Genomic DNA, 16,231 nt, shown 5'->3' with positions numbered 1-16,231 from the left:
AATCGCACAGCAGGCTGGTTCTCCTGGAAAGACAGCTAGCCAATCAGGAATGGTGGCATTCAGACATTCCTGGAGACAAAGGACAGGGGAGTTTCGGGAACCTCCCTCACATCCGGCCTTTCCAGTCAGACGAGCCAGAGGCAGGCCTTATGGCTGAAGCCAGCCAAAGGCAAAACGAACGAAGGGCTCAAACCTGGCTCAATGCGCAGAGTAAAAACCAAGAAAGACTTCACAAACAGAAAAGGGCAACAAAACTAAAAAAAACACGAGGGCCATTTTGACAAAACGGTTACCCATGGGTGCTATACTGCAGGTGCGGATTCAGCCTGCGGTAAAAAAGCACAATGGTAAGAAAATTAAACCACTGCCACCAGCCATTTAAAGTAGTGAGCGTAACAATGTTTTTTACATCAGAACTTAGGATAAGGGGCAACTAGGTAAGCCCCCACCCCACCGCCCCCAGCACTCCACATAGGATGGTGTGTGTTGGACCCAGAAAGAGAAACAGTAGTTCACACAAGAAAAGGTATTATGAGAAATCTAAAAGATTTCTCTGTGAGACTGCACTGAAGGTGCTGGGTGTCACCATACAAAAAGTAGATGCCTATGGAGTTAATCAGACTCCAAAAACAGAGGAAACACATAATCCAAATCAGCTCAAAATACATGAGAGTAAGGAAAAGGTCTCACTCACTCCAGGGTTAAAATCAAAAAGTCCTAAAGTCCAGCAAAAGAGCTGTGGGTCTCTACGGTTGAAGGGAAATATCACAGAAATGAGAATTCTCCCTAGCGCTGGTCGATATGATGCATCTTCCCCAACAAAATGAAACATTGTGACATTTAGATACACAAACCTTACCTTTACAGTAAAGCATGGAGATGTAGTGTTTAACAGCATTAATATTATAATTATGCATTATGTAACAACTTATGTTATGAATGGAATTGCATGATAGGCCTTTATAAAAAAAATAATAAGTTACCACATGAATTGTCTTTCAGTGTTGAGAGCTCGCTGAAATGGACGCTTGTTTCCAGTGCTGGCGGCATGTGCGTGGAATGAGCCAACTCAAGCACTAAGAAGGGAGGAAAACCACCTGGCCTTTAGAAAATCTTTAAAGACCAGACTGTTCATGTAAAGTCTTGGTCTGTAGGTTTGTGCTTTCCCACATTGCCTGTTTCAGCGCCTGGACGCCCTAGGGCTTTGGCGCTATCCAAATCCAACAACATAACATTCAAGACAGGCTATAGCGAGCTTAATAAAAGGGTCATCCCTATTACTTCTGGTTTGCAATTATTTGAGTAAATTCTTGCTTAGCACTCCCACACAGGCCTTTTGAACTTGGATGAGTATTGTTCCTGCACTCTCTCTCCCTTAGCCTTAAAAGTCATCAGAAAAAAATTAACAATGCATCTATTTTCCAGTTTGTGAAGGCAGGTAGGCAATGCACATATAGGAATAGGTAAGGGCAATGGCAAATTTGAAATTTAGAAGACCATGAAAAGTGTTGTAATGATCAGTCCCCAATAATCTTGATTTATTTGAACATAAAACACAGATAGGGTACATAATCCTTGTTCATTGAAACATGAGAAAGTGAGGGTTGGCCCTTTGCTATACTAGGTTATGTTATCTGCTTTTCACCAAGTGTGTGCATGCTGCTAAAGAGGCCTTGGCCCTCAGAGCTGAAGAAAATATTGAGACTGCTGGCGTCCCGCGCATCCTGTATCCTGAGAGGAGGATTTAAGCCTAAAACTGGTAAAGCACAGATCTCCTTAAAAGGAAAAGATGCAGATGCAAGTCTTAGAGACCCTGTGAGAAGATGATGATGCAAGTCCAGGAAACTGAAAAGAATGAACAATACAGGCATTACAGATCTTCCGAATAAATATTTTAAACCTAATTATTCTTGGCAATAGCCATTGGTGCATGCACCACATTCAAAACAATATTCTTTCCTCTTCGATTTTCAAATTTCATTAGAAAAGGCATCTCTCCAGACATTTAAAATTACACAATAAGGAATTTTTTTTTTTTTAAACTCTTTATTAGTGGTCTGGAAAACACAAACACAGTAACAGCAGCATCGTACAAATTGAAATCAACATGATACGGAAATAGAGAGATACAACAGTACATATAACCTGAATCCACCAGGGGTATCGAGTCTAACCATCACTGTCATCATCAGGGATCATATCACAAAGAAACATTCTGAGGGGTCCCAAATGTCCTTAGGCCTGCACACCGAAGGGCGTGTGAGGACAAACTGTTCTTCAGCCTCGTTTACATAGACCAGCTCCCGGAGGAACTGCTTCACAGTGGGTGGCGCCAGATTTTTCCATTGTTGCAGAATACATTTTTTGGCCACTGCACATGTGACATTGAACAGCCTTCTGATCTTTTCGGAGCACTTTCCTATATCCCCAAATAAGTATTTCTGTGGAGTCAACACCGGGGGAATGTGTGTGATTTCATCAAGTACATCTGCCACCTCCCTCCAGAACCCAGCCACCACCGGGCAGCTCCAATACATGTGGAACGAGCCAGCGTAATCTGTCTTGCATTTGGGGCACTGACTCGGAGCATCAGAAGCGAACTTGGCTATCTTGGCCGGGGTGTAGTGCAACCTGTTAAGAATTTTAAATTGGATCACTCGTAGTCCAGCATTTAAGGAAACCTTCTTTGTGAGAGAGCAGTACCTGTCCCAAGTTTTATCATCTAGAGGGATCTGGAGATCTCTCTCCCATTTATCTCTGTTCAAATTGGCCGTTGGTGAGTGTGTCTGTACTATGGCATATAGGCTGGATACCTTCAGCGGTCCCCGGCTGTGATCATCTGAACGCAGGGGTGTGTAGGGGGTTTATCAGGGAAGGACGCCCAGTGTTTTTGGAAAGTCGATCTCATACGGTAGTACTGCAGAACTCTAAGTGGGCCCCTGCCGAACGCACCAGTTATCGGCCGAAGGGTTGCGAACTTCCCCTCAATAAACATATCTCCCAGGCGCATCTCGTCTCCGGGGTCCCAGGCGGACCGTAGACCGGCATTGTGTGTCGGAGGGATGCCAGGGTAGTTCCAGAGGGAGACCTCCGGGTTATAAAGGGTCGACAATCCCAGTTTCTTGAATATTGCCCTCCAGGCACCGACAGTACAACTAACCGGGTTGAAATCACATGTATCCCTATAGCGGGCATCAAAGATTACAGACTGTATGTTCGTGGGAGGTGTGGCGAGTTCCTCTACATCAACGTGTGGTGTGCCGCCATCCCTAGAATACCAATATTTAGAGAATTGGGCCTGGGACACATAATATAATTCAAAGTCAGGGGCCGCCAGGCCGCCCGACGAGAATGGTTCAGTTATTTTTCCCCATCCAATTCTTGGAGTCTGCCCATGCCAAAGGAAGGTTGTAGCCATTGACCTAAGTTTAGTGAAGAAGAGTCTCCCCGGCCAAATCGGTATGTTCACAAACAGATATAGCAATTTAGGCAAAATTACCATTTTAAGAACCGCTATCCTGCCATGTAATGATATCGGAAGGCGGTCCCACAATAGAAGCTTGGTCTTTAAGGCCTGTACTGTGGCATAGTGATTGTCAGTGTATAACCTATTTTTACCGTGCGACACAAGTATTCCCAAGTATCTGATGGACTCACTGGACCACTTCAGCCCACCCAGTGAGCTAGGGCAGCCAGTTGCCGGCGTGAGAGGGAAAACCTCGGACTTATCCTTGTTTATGGAGTAGCCAGAGTATGAAGTGAATTCTTGAATCTCCGCCATTACAGGCGCTAGGTTGTTTTCCGGTTCACGGATATATAGGAGCGTGTCGTCCGCGTACAGAGATATTAGCTGGGTCGCCCCCTTTAGGTTAATGCCCCTGTTGGAATGTCAAAGCCTGACCGCTATTGCCATTGGTTCTATTGTTAGGGCAAATAGTATAGGTGAAAACGGGCAGCCCTGTCTAGTGCCCCGTCCAAGCAGAAACATATCTGAGATTGCCTTATTGGTCAGGACCCGGGCCCCGGGTATCATGTAAAGCAATTTCACGTACCTGACGAAGTTCGGGCCTATCCCAAATGCCTCAAGTACTGCTAGTAAGTAGGCCCAGGACACAGAATCGAAGGCCTTTTCAGCATCCAATGAAATGGCCACAGCGTTCATTCCCGGGTCAATTTGGGCCATTATGCCAAAGAGCCTACGCAGGTTAAGCGCAGTAGATCTAGCGGGGACAAACCCATTCTGATCCGGGTGAATGAGTGCCGGGACCGCCGGTAAAAGCCTGTTGGCCAGTACCTTGGCGAATATTTTGGCATCTGTATTAATAAGAGATAGCGGTCTATAGGACGACATATCCTGTGGAGGGCGGCGAGGTTTAGGGAGAACAGTTATCAACTCCTCTCTCATGGATGTAGGCAATGTGTTACATTCAAGGGATTCTTCCCAGACCCACAACAACAACGGAACAAGCTCCGCACTGTATTCCTTGTAGAACTCTGCACCCAGGCCGTCTAACCCCGGAGCTTTATTAGACGTTAAATCTTTAATCGCCTCAGCAATCTCATCTACAATGAGAGGTTGGTCCAGTGCCAGGCGGGTCTCCTCCTGGAGTTTCGGCAGCGACAGTGCCGCAAGGTATTCCCCTATCTCAGTAGCCGATTTAGTGTCTCTATTTTTGTACAATCGTTCGTAGAACCCAGCAAACTCAGCATTAATCTCGTTCTCATTAACCAAAACCGAACCGTTGGGTGTTTGTATGCTGGTAATTTGATTAGTGTGTCTGTCCTGTTTGAGTAAATTAGATAGTGTCCTACCCGCCTTGTTGCCCTCACCATATCTTCGGGCTCGGATCGGTGCGGCAATGAACTGCACTTCCCTGGAGGCTAGTTTGTTAAATTCCTGGAGATGTTGCTGTATGTCAGCTAATAAGGCTTTGTCATGGGTACGAGCATAAGTGTCCTCCAGAACTTTCAGTTTACCTTCAGTCCGGGCCAGTTCAGCCCGAACTCCTTTAAGAAGACCCACAGATTTAGAAAGCAGCGTGCCTCTGACCCAGACCTTGAAGGATTCCCACACCGTGGAGCATTTATCGACTGAGTCGATGTTAATTTCAAGGAACTCAGAAATCTCAGTGTGCAGCCCCTCCACCACCCCGGGGTCCCTCAGCAAACCCTCGGGCATCCTCCATCTCTTGGGGGGTCTAGGGCAATTATGAAACGTGACCTCCAGTGTTATAGGGGCATGGTCAGACATTGTGCGAGCCAGTATTTCACATGCCTTTGTTCCAGCAATCAAAGAGGGGGGAGACAAACCAGTAATCGATTCTGGACTCGGAGTCATGTACCGATGAATAGTACGTGTATCCCCTCACAGTCGGGTGGAGGACACGCCAGGCATCCTCGAGGGAGAGCTGCGAAAGGATACTTTGCATAGTGAGAACAGCCCTGCTTGGTGCTCTAACAATCGTGCTGGATCTATCGAGTACCGGATCCATAGCAATATTGAAATCCCCTCCCCAGACTATATTAGGAATATCGATCGCAGAGATCAATTGATATACATCTGTATAAAAGGCAGGGTCATCAATGTTCGGCCCATAAGTGTTGACCAACAATATCTGCTGACCAGCGATCGAGCCCCAGACAAGGACATATCTACCCTGAGGGTCTAGCTTATGGCCCTCGAGCCGGAGCCCAAGATTCGGGTGTATGAGCGTAGCAACCCCCCTGGACTGGGATGAGTAGTTGGTACAGAACCTGGACTTGCCCCAACCAGGCAACAGTAAATCGTTATCGGAACCAACAGTATGAGTTTCCTGTAGCATAACAATTTGGGCACCGTGCCTGACAATGTAGTTTCCCACCTTCTTGGCCTTCAAACGATTATTTAGACCCCTTACATTCCATGAAACAAGTTTAACCCTCAAAGCGTGAACAGAGCCTTGCAAAACAATTGTAAGGATAGTAACCCAAACCCTCAGATGTCGCATCAGGCATCCTGGACCATGTCAGTGCACTCCAGACCACTTGTTTCAACAGTAACTTATAACCATTTCCCGAAAGAACTTTCCCAGAACAGAGACCCATGCAGTCGGGTAGCCATCCATCTACACACCATGGGGTCCGAAAAAAACAGTCCCCAACTTTCCCCATCCTGACCCGCCCACCACCCTCACCGTCTGCCCCAACTCGACAGTGTCCGATCCCAAACTTGTGGAACACTCCCGGGGTAGCCATGTTGCCTCACATGACCGCCATCCCCTGCCTCCAACGCCACCACTCACAGGAGATGGCTGACTGTAATCTCACATCAAAAGGGCCCGTGAAATAGGGCCAAAAAACCACTGAATGCCAAATCATAAAAATCTGTAACTCCTAGTCCGCCGGTCAGGGTCTATTGTTTGGGGCAGGTTTCTCCCCTCTTGGAGGGAGGGGTATAGAAAACTCAATATAGGATAGGGCTTTGGATGGGTTCTCAAGAAAGTGCGACCTTCCAGCATGTTGGATTCTCATTTTGGCCGGAAACATCAAGGCGTACGTGATCTGCCGTTCTCCGAGGATCCTCTTGACAGGTTCATATGATCGTCTGCTCGCCTGGACAGAGGCGGAAAAGTCAGGATAGATATGTATGCGTTTTCCTCATAATGCAATGTGCCGGTCTCTCTAGCCAAACGGAGGATTGTGTCCCTGTCCCTATAGTTCAGCAGACGAGCAATTATAGTTCGTGGTGGTGCCCCCGGCTTGGGCGCCGGGGCAAGGGTGCGGTGCGCCCTCTCAACTAGGAAGTGTTCAGACAATGCCTCAGGCCCAAATAAGGATTTAAAAAGTTCTTCCATGTGTTTCTCCATCTGGCCCTTGCCGAAGGATTCGGCCACCCCAACAACGCGGACATTGTTTCTTCTGGACCTGGATTCAAGGTCCTCACACTTGCTCTGCAGCTTGCTCATCGTGTCTTTAATATAAGATATATCACGACTGTGGTGCCCAATAGTGTCCTCGTTAGCACTTATCCTGCCTTCAGCCTCGGTGACACGAGCACTCTCCTTATCGATCCTGGCCTTCAAGGAGCCTATGGTAGCCACTATCTCATCCAGTTTGGTATTTACAGCCAGGAATCAGTTCTGAACTAGCGTGGCCAGTTTATCCTCTCTGTCCAACACACCCCATTCAACCTGTTCTCCCTCATCTGGCTGCGTGCAAGTTGCCACAGGATGGCTAGCCGTATTGGTCAATGTGTCCATGGGGCCCTTCTTCTTGCCCCCAGGGGTCTTAGAGGCTCTGCTTGACTTGCTAGGCTCCCCCATGATTGTATCTTATCTGTGCGTGTATTGGATCTGACAAGGGATCTCCGTAGGGTCGAAGCCCACCCCACAGGGAGCAGACTCCAGGGGTACAGAACAAAGTGCGAAATTAGGGTGGAATGTATCCTCCCATGTATATGGAGACCAGCGCACCAGCGAGAAATCCAGTATATTGGCCCCCAGGGGTCATCCCCAGACAGTAGTGTGAAACCAGAAAGACGGTGTATCTGTTGCACCGAGGGGGCATTTAGTCGTCCCAGCCAGCAAGAATCAGCCACCATCAATACGTAGGTTACACTGCAGTCTGGACTACAAGGAGATTATGGCTCTAGTGTGGCAGGTAGAACGCGGGAGGTTCACCGCCCCAACTCAGGAGTTCTCGAGACACACTCCGGCACCCAGCACCGGATGCCGCCTTTGCCGCCAAGCGAGGCACTCCAGGAGCCACAGGTGTACAACTCAGCTGGCGACGGTAGTACGTAGGAATTTCGGCCCTCGGCAGCACGGCAACCAAGAGGCACTCGAGGTGTCCCAATTTAAGAGACTGGAGCGTGGGCCCAACGGTCCGTATATGCAGTGTAGCCGGCCCCCAGCCGTACAGACAAGCGGAGGGGCTCAGAGGGGGGGGGGGGGGGCAAGCGGCGCTGCAGAGGGACCAAGTATGCCGGGGGGGGCTGAGGGCCAGGAGGTCGCAACCCCCGCGGCCCCGGCAGGGCTCCGCGTCTCTTCCCCCCCACACCCGGCAGCAGCTTACTTGGTTCGCCGGATTGGCGGCGTCAGGATAGAGCACCAGCAAAAGTCGAATAATACCAGGGTAATGAGAGGAGGTCCGGCAGGCAGCAACGGGTCAAAGAAAGGACCGGAGCACGGTAGACCATCCAGTGCAGCAACGAGTCTCCCAGAGCGTCCTCACAAAAGGATGCAGGATCCGGCGCCAAGGAGAAAGCTCCGCCCAGCAGTGGCCCGCAGTGCCCAGCAGCCCCGACTGTCGGGTAAGTTCGCCCGGAGCCAGGAGTCAGCCCGGGAGCGCCGCTCGCGTCGGAGGAACTCTGCAAGGGCAGAGCTCGAGAATGCAGCACCGCCGAGGGCTCAGATTTTCACAAGCAGCGCCCGAACCCGGCCGCAACCGGCACACCAATCTACAGCAACTCAGCCAGCCAAAGAACGGATTTATCAGCTCAGGATGTGAAGGCGGCGCGGGAGCTTCGGGTCTAAGCGGCCATCTTCTCAGTGCACAACAGCGCCCCCCCACAATAAGGAATTTTAAGAGGATGAATCAGCCTTAAATCAGTCATTCAGGTGCCTTCCATTTTGCAAATTGAATGTGTACATGTTCAGCATCAAAGAAAAAGATGATCAAAACTCCCATACACTGCTATGAGATGTGAACAATCTTTGGTACTTTTACTTTCTCACACATGTTTCCAAATACAAGCTCCCTATGGTTAAAATTTTAAATGGACAAGCGAAAGGTACATACCTGGAATACCACAATTTTGTCATCATCTGCTTGAAGGTAGAAGGTCCATGAAGAGGTTATGAAACCATGTGCAGAGCCCATCATATCACTCCAAATGGACCGCACCAGCGTCAAAGGATACAGAAGATGTATTTTTGGCCTGAGAGACAGCAGCTGCAAGGATATCAATGTTAAATGATGAATTGTTTAGTATCGTGTGGAACAATACCAATCTCATGTCATACTTTAAATGAAAGCAAGATTGTCGACAAAAATAAGTAAGCACCGCACCAGTCTGTCCATCCAAGATTTCATGTACCCATTCTCAGACTTGCACTTCCAATATTCACAAATAGGATGTGTAGAACAGGTCTCCTACTTTCATACGCTTAGTCTGCGCTACTGCCCAGGTACGCATTTAGGATGCTCAGGAAACTATGGCAAATACGTCATCAGAAACGGTCTTGACAATGGCCGGATGGATTTTAACGGGAATATCCTCTGTTACCCAATTCAGGGTCCCCATCAATATAAATACATTGCTTGGGGTGTGCTGCGGGGATGGTCGGGGGAGTGGACAGTAAAATACACAATTCTGCAATGGCTGCTCTCCCCACTCGTGTGAAGTGTCCCTTATGTCTAGGTCCTTAGGGCTGCAGAAGCATAATATTGTTGATATTGTGTTGAGGCATATGTAATCATTTGCATTAGTATGACATTTTGGAAAGAAAATTCAGAGAAGTTAAACCTCCAAGTTCAATACCTCTAACAAGATTTTTCATTATCAATTCAAAATATCAAATTAAGCTTTGTAAAGAGCAGAGCAGACTTCAGAAAAGCCATGCATCAAACTAATTTGACACTTAATGTTCTAGTTTCCCCAGCATTGTTGTACCTATTCCGATCATCACTAAACCTTGTAACCCAACCAATGTATTTTTCTCCTCAAAAGGGCATGAGCGATCATCTGAAATGTAGGCCTCCTGCTTTTAAGATGGAAGAAGAGGTTATGCTGTTAGATATCCATGGTTCAACTAACATTTTGCCATCTTTTGGAGATTTAGAAAGATTTCCATGAACTTTGTGCGCATAAGCTCACTCCACTGGTGTTAGGCAAAATTGCATGCAGTACCCTCTGGGAACACCACACACAATTAGGACTATAGTTGAAAGCAAAAACCAACCTTTGGCATAAGTCTGTACCATACACTTTTTGGTAGTGAGCTGAGCAGCCAGGCTTATCCCCAAGCGGGAATGTAAGCAGTAGTTGAAGTTACACAGAAGTATCACAATCACAGTGATTCAAGTAGACCCTTACACTCAAGGTTTCTTGGTAAAAATTACATTTATTTACATATAGAAAACATTTAGAAAACATTCACTAGTAGAAATCAACTTAATATGACACACCAATACACTACAGTAACAAACTAAGTTGTAGGGACAGTTTGTGCTCCCCTGAAAAAAGTTGCCAAGTGGCATTTCAATTACTTTGAATAGGAATAGAAAGTAATTAAGTTTGTACAATGGATTAGAAAATACTTCTGTTAGGCAATGCAAAGGTTCAGTGTACCAAGAGGGTCAGTTCAATTCAATAGGCCAGGCCAAAGTCAATAGTCTAGTGTTCTTGGATAGGACCGATCAGTTCTGGTAACAAACAGAGAAGTCTTTGTAAAAGTTCTTAGGAGTAGTTTAGACGAAAAAGAATGATATGCTAGGTTGCAAGCTGATTAGGCCTGCAAGTTGGGAAAGTTTGACGAACTTTCACAGCGAGAGTTAGGATCGCTCAACCGGATGGCACAGTACCTTCATGTGAAGCAAAAAGATGCAGCTGAAGACGTTGGTTCCTGGCAGTTCCTGCAGATCTCGCTGTTCCTGAGCCTCAGTCGTGGGGGCAAGAGGGAGGACGCCGAGGAACTCCTGCACTGCACGGGATGATCGTCAGAGCAAACAAAATGGAGTCACTTCTGTTCAAGTAGCCGTTACTTCAATACTAACTGGTTTCCCTCTCCCTGGCTAAACCTTAACCAGCATTAAGAAGGTTATCCAGGTTTCTTCTGAGCTGATCGGTCCCACCAACTCAAAGGAAGAAGCCGTCCTTGAAGGAGCTTCTCTGTCGAATGGAGTTCTGGCAATTCGAATTTGCAGCAGGGATTCACCGGGTAAACCAACGGTCCAGTGGTTGCAGCAGCTGTCCTCTTCCAGCTCGTCTTCGGTTCTTTCGTTCCAGTGGTCGTCTCTGCCTTCCAGTCCTGGAGACTCGCCTTTTAAAAAAATGTTCTCCCATTCATTCCAGCCTAGCTGTCACTCACCCAGCAGGGTGGCTGTCCTTGCCGGACAGTCAGCCAGCCAGCCAGCCAATCACATCAGAATGCATCTGGGTCTCCTAGGAGACCAGGCACAGGGAGTTTCGGGCACCTCCATCACGTCCTGGCCACCCCAGACACTCAGACGCCAGGGGTTGACTTCAGTCGTGAAGCCCGCCAAAGGCTCACGAACAAAGGGACCAAACCTGGTTTGGCGATTTAAACACCAGAAGGACCTTTCCACAAAGAAACAGCAAAAAAAGATGACCGGAGTCTGTTTTTACAGAGGGGTCTTGGGCGCCATATTGAAAAACACAAACACGGAGGCCCCGATTTTTTGCTACTGGTGTTCGGGGTCGGGAAGATCATGGTAGTTTGTTATAAAACCACTGCCATTAGCCATTTCAATAGGAAAGGGTAGCTTTTGACAACTACAAGAGTGTTTAGACATAGAGTGTACTCTATCGGAAGATAGCGTGTGCTGGGTCTATGAAATTAAAAAAGGCTAGTAAAGTCAATTTAACTTTACATTCTCTGGGGAACAGTAGTTCATCCCAGAGAAGGTATTTAAACCTTGGGAAGTCCAATGGACATTCCTGTGCCACTGCACTAAAAAGGTACTGTGTGACACAACAATGAACAGATGATGCCTATGGAGTTATCTAAAACTCCATAATCAAAGAACACAAGGGTAAAACACACATCAAAATACATGAGAGAGTGGGAAAAAAGGCTCACACTCTCTCCAGGTAAAAAAATCAAGTCCTCAGAATCCAGCAAAGTTACTGGGGGTCTCTAAGGTGAAGGGAATAAGCACATTTTTGATAATTCTCCCTAACAACTAGATGTGGCAGACAAGCAACGTATGGCAACCATGAAAAATAAATACTTGTGCATGGTGCATCTATCGAGAGATGTGGTAGGTATGACTAAAAACCTTCTGAAATGTTTGTTTAAAAATAAAAATACATATTTTATGACACTACAGGGTGGGGGAGTGGGGGGGGGGGGGGAGAGAGGGGACAGCCACCCGAGGAGTCATTGGGCACATTTTCCATTTTGTATTCTGGGTCCAGACATCAGATTTCAAGCAAATGTAACAGGTGTTCTTTGCCCTTGCCTGCTGGCGGACTACCACCAAGCCAGTGCGCAGGACATTCCTTACCAGACCAGATGTGACAGAAGATAGTGTTGGGTACTTTGTGATGAAACTAGGAGATGGGCGACATTCGAGCTCTTACTCTGATCTAGCCTAGCCTACATAATCGCATAACAGCCAGATGTATTTTTGTGCTATTTGTTTCTATTTCACAGCACAGCTTTTTATTATGCGACAGACCAACACCTATGTCACTGGGAGCAGATGATCATACAGCTTGCTCTTCGTTGCCGTGATGTCTCGTCTGCATGTGAATCGAAACTTCTGAGCCAAGAGATAGCTCCTCTGAGGCAAAGGCAGTATTGCCTCTTCGCGAGCAGTTCCAGAACAAGTTTGCAAATTATAGCTGGTTAAGATGATTGTTACATGAAGCAATGAACTCAATGAAACCCAAGGTTTTTGTGGCATTTTGCAGCTGAAAGTAAATAGTAATACATCTTGACAAAAAGGTTTTAGCTGAACCAGGAGTCGTCGTGCTCGAAAGAAAGACCCATATGAAGTGTAAAAAAAAGGTTTTTGTGGTGAATCTACGTTTTTGGCGGTCTCTGGCATTGAAGAGACTTTCTTTATGTAAAAAGGGGCCTACAATTGCAGTCAAAGAATTCAAGCAGATCTTGCCTCCAAGTATGTAACAAAATAAAAGGCTTGGGTGAGGCCAATCTTTTACATGTACAGCCTGACATTTAGCCTTGAGACTGTAATGATCTCCATATGCAGTACAATGAATATTACGGACGTACTCCTGGCAGACTTATTGGTGCTTGCGATATCTTAATTCAGTCTTGACGTCCAAATAAATTCAGAACTATTCATAGAGATTCTAGAATTTAGCTTATCATATTGGGAGCACATGATTTAGAATGCAGGTATTCCAGTGGCTGCCACCATTTGACACAGTGAATGCAAGCTTCAGGTTATAGTTTGAACTACCCTTATGATCAGCGCAAGGAAGAATTAACGCAAAAGATCAAATGTGTTGCTTGATGTTGCACAAATAATTAAGTCCTATTTGAAACTCCAAGTATATCAGGGACATTGGCGCTATTTGATACAGTGAATCTAAGCTTCCCTCATGATAACTGCATAAAAGAATTTAGAGCAAAGATATCATTTGGCGTTTGATGTTTTTCTTCAGGATTATTCTATGCAAACTGTGAGGACAGTATTTCTGTTATTTGAACAATGTGATTATATTTGTAACCTTTTCTTGAAGGGTATGCATTTTTCAGTAAATGTATGCAGAGTATTCTCCTAGGGTGTCTATTTGAGACTTACTGTAGCTATCCATCAGCCTTTCCACCTCCATTGAGGGAAACCAGACTACTCTTGCAGAGCTACACAAAAGTGTTTTCACTACTACCTTTTGGTTGGAACCCAGTGCTTCAAATGGAATAGATTGTGTCCCACCTTTCGTCAGAAGGTTGCGGAGCAACCAACAACGCTCAATAGGTTCCATCTTACATGTTTTAGGGTGCTGTTGCGTTTTGTACTCTTTGTAGATAGTCAAACAGAATGAAGAGAAATCCAGGATGGAGCGCCCAATCAGGTGCAAATGTTTTTTTTAATTATATAAATTCTTAACAGAAGTGCCCTTGTGTGACACGTGTTTCGGCCCTGACGGCCTTCTTCAAAACAGGGCTAAATGTATTCCTTACAAAATCATACAAGTAACAAACGATGTGTATGTATATATATATATATATATATATATATATATATATATATATATATGCAAAAATTACAAACATAGTAGTAAAGGTCGTATGTATATGCAAACAATTACAAAAGTAGTAGAGATCAAGTGAGTATCCAAAAACATGCCAATCAATACACCAGTGTAAATCACACAGTACCAACAGGAAAAACACCATTGTAAAAAATGCATGTTTATAAATTAAAGTAAAACGGCACGAAAACCCATTTGTAATGTGCACAAGACAGAGAAAGATGGATTGGCAATGGGAAGGATATTAAAGGAGTAAGTGAAAAACAAAACATGTTGGGTGGATCCCAAACGTAATTCCATGAATGAAACAATAGAAATGTAAATTATATACAATACAAACCACCATTCAAGGAGAGGGGAAGGGGAAAGAAAACACACAGGAAAACACAAGACAAAAGAGATATGTCCCATTAGTATTATTAATTCCAAAACAATCTCATTTGTTGAAACCATATCTCAGGCTGTAAGGCTTACCCTCTTCGGGAGTTAAGCTATTCATCACAAAATGTTCCCGGGTTTGATCCCATAGGTTTCGGAGCTGTTATTATAACAATTGAGATAGGGCAACCATTAGTCATAACTATATCCCAAATCCATGTAAACAAGCTAGTTACAAATATTATGTGCCGGTGTATAAAGTAAAAGTTTTAGCTTCCCTCGTTTATCACCAAAAATGCGATTGTGTACGACCCGATAAAGCGTGTTCAGCAAAACCTCACGTTTATAATCTATTTTGATAATCCATGCAATCAAATATCAGCCAACAGCATAAACTATATGGTATTTAAACCACATATCGTGAAACCCTAACATAACAAACATTTTTTTGTTCTTTAATGACACCGAGAGCTGTAAGCGTACTTTCAATTGGAATACTCATATGATCCAATGCCAGTAACTCACACACACTCCGTGGTGTTAGGACCCCATTTGGACATCTAGTGTAATGCTACCATGATGAAGCACAATGCTAACAAGTCGAGAAATGCGAGAGTAACAAACTTACTGAGTCATTCGCGTTGGCCAGAACAGTAAGAGTAACGCGGGCGGGCGCCATCTTGGGACTATTTGTTTACTAGTTCCCAAGGTGACGCGTGGATCGGTCGCCTGTGCATTCCATTGCTAGGCAACACAGGAATTTCAAGTAAAAAGGCTAATGCAACAACATATTCAGTTGTGAATTGTGAATCCAATATTTTGTGATAACTAATGTTAAGAAAAGTATCTAAGCTTGAGGGACAAGGAAGTAATAAATTATGGAAGCCATATATGGCGAGTCTGGCAACATCAAAGTAACTGCCAAAAAGAGTGAGACACATTCGGGTCATTGCCAAAGTGACCACCTACCCAGGTGGGAATCAAATGTAATAGCGCAGTATATTGAACTGACAAAGTGTTCACTGCATCGTAATGAAAACAAATAAAGGAATATAAACGGTCTATTTAAACTTACAGTTTGTGTAATTTTTTCTACTAGTCTCATTGCACATAATGCACATGGGTAGTCCCACATTGTCCACTCCTATTAGAGATCCTGATACATTTAAATAAAAAGAATGTATTTATACATGCAAATTATTAGCATTCTTTTGTACTAGTCAGGTCAAACATTAAGGTCCACATACTTGCTAATAAATATCTTATAAGAAGGCCATTTCCGTATCAAAGTTCAAACCCAACATGGTTGTGTTAAAGTAACAAATAAGTCTTGCATCTGCTTGGTGAAGCGCTAGGACTCTATCCCCACCTCGTTTATTCATTTGGACCTGTTGTAGCACTACAAATTTGATTGATGATTTATTATCACATTGATGGTTTTTCTGCCAATGCACCGATAGGGGTAGAGTCGGGTCCTGACTTCCAATTTTACTTAGATGTTCCCGGATCCTAGTATTTAGTTCTCTCTTGGTGCTATCAATATAAAACGTGTTACAAATACAGATAATCACATATATTACCAATTGTGATCTGCAGTTTAACATCTGTTTTATCCTAGACTGTTTGCCATTTGGACCCACGAGTTCTTTGGTCTTGTCCCATGCATAGGGACACCTTGAACAATAACCACATTTGCGAAAACAAGGTACATTCTCAGTAAGCCAGTTAAGTGTTTTCTCTTTATGTGCATCTGGTAGTAATGATGGGCAAATAATAGTTTTTAGCGTATTAGCCTTCTTGAAGATGATAGTTGGTCTCATCTATACATTTCTTTAATGTTCATCTAAATGCAATAAATGCCAATGTTTCTGTAAGGTCTTCCTGATCAGTTGGTGATCTTTATTA

The 16,231-nt window shown here is 45.0% G+C and overlaps 1 protein-coding gene across 1 annotated transcript in view; it reads right to left on the bottom strand.

Moving 5' to 3' along the window:
* TMEM59 (transmembrane protein 59) overlaps window positions 1-16,231 on the bottom strand; it is a 182,183-nt gene that overhangs the window by 131,153 nt on the left and 34,799 nt on the right. The window contains exon 4 of the mRNA XM_069642150.1: window positions 8,779-8,931. Coding sequence (XP_069498251.1) covers window positions 8,779-8,931 — 153 coding nt within the window. The remainder of the gene's footprint in view (window positions 1-8,778; window positions 8,932-16,231) is intronic.

Source organism: Ambystoma mexicanum, chromosome 1q (assembly GCF_040938575.1).
Source record: "Ambystoma mexicanum isolate Mex_15411 chromosome 1q, UKY_AmexF1_1, whole genome shotgun sequence".
In the NCBI taxonomy this organism is placed as follows: domain Eukaryota; kingdom Metazoa; phylum Chordata; class Amphibia; order Caudata; family Ambystomatidae; genus Ambystoma; species Ambystoma mexicanum.
This window is presented reverse-complemented; position numbering and strand designations above follow the sequence as displayed.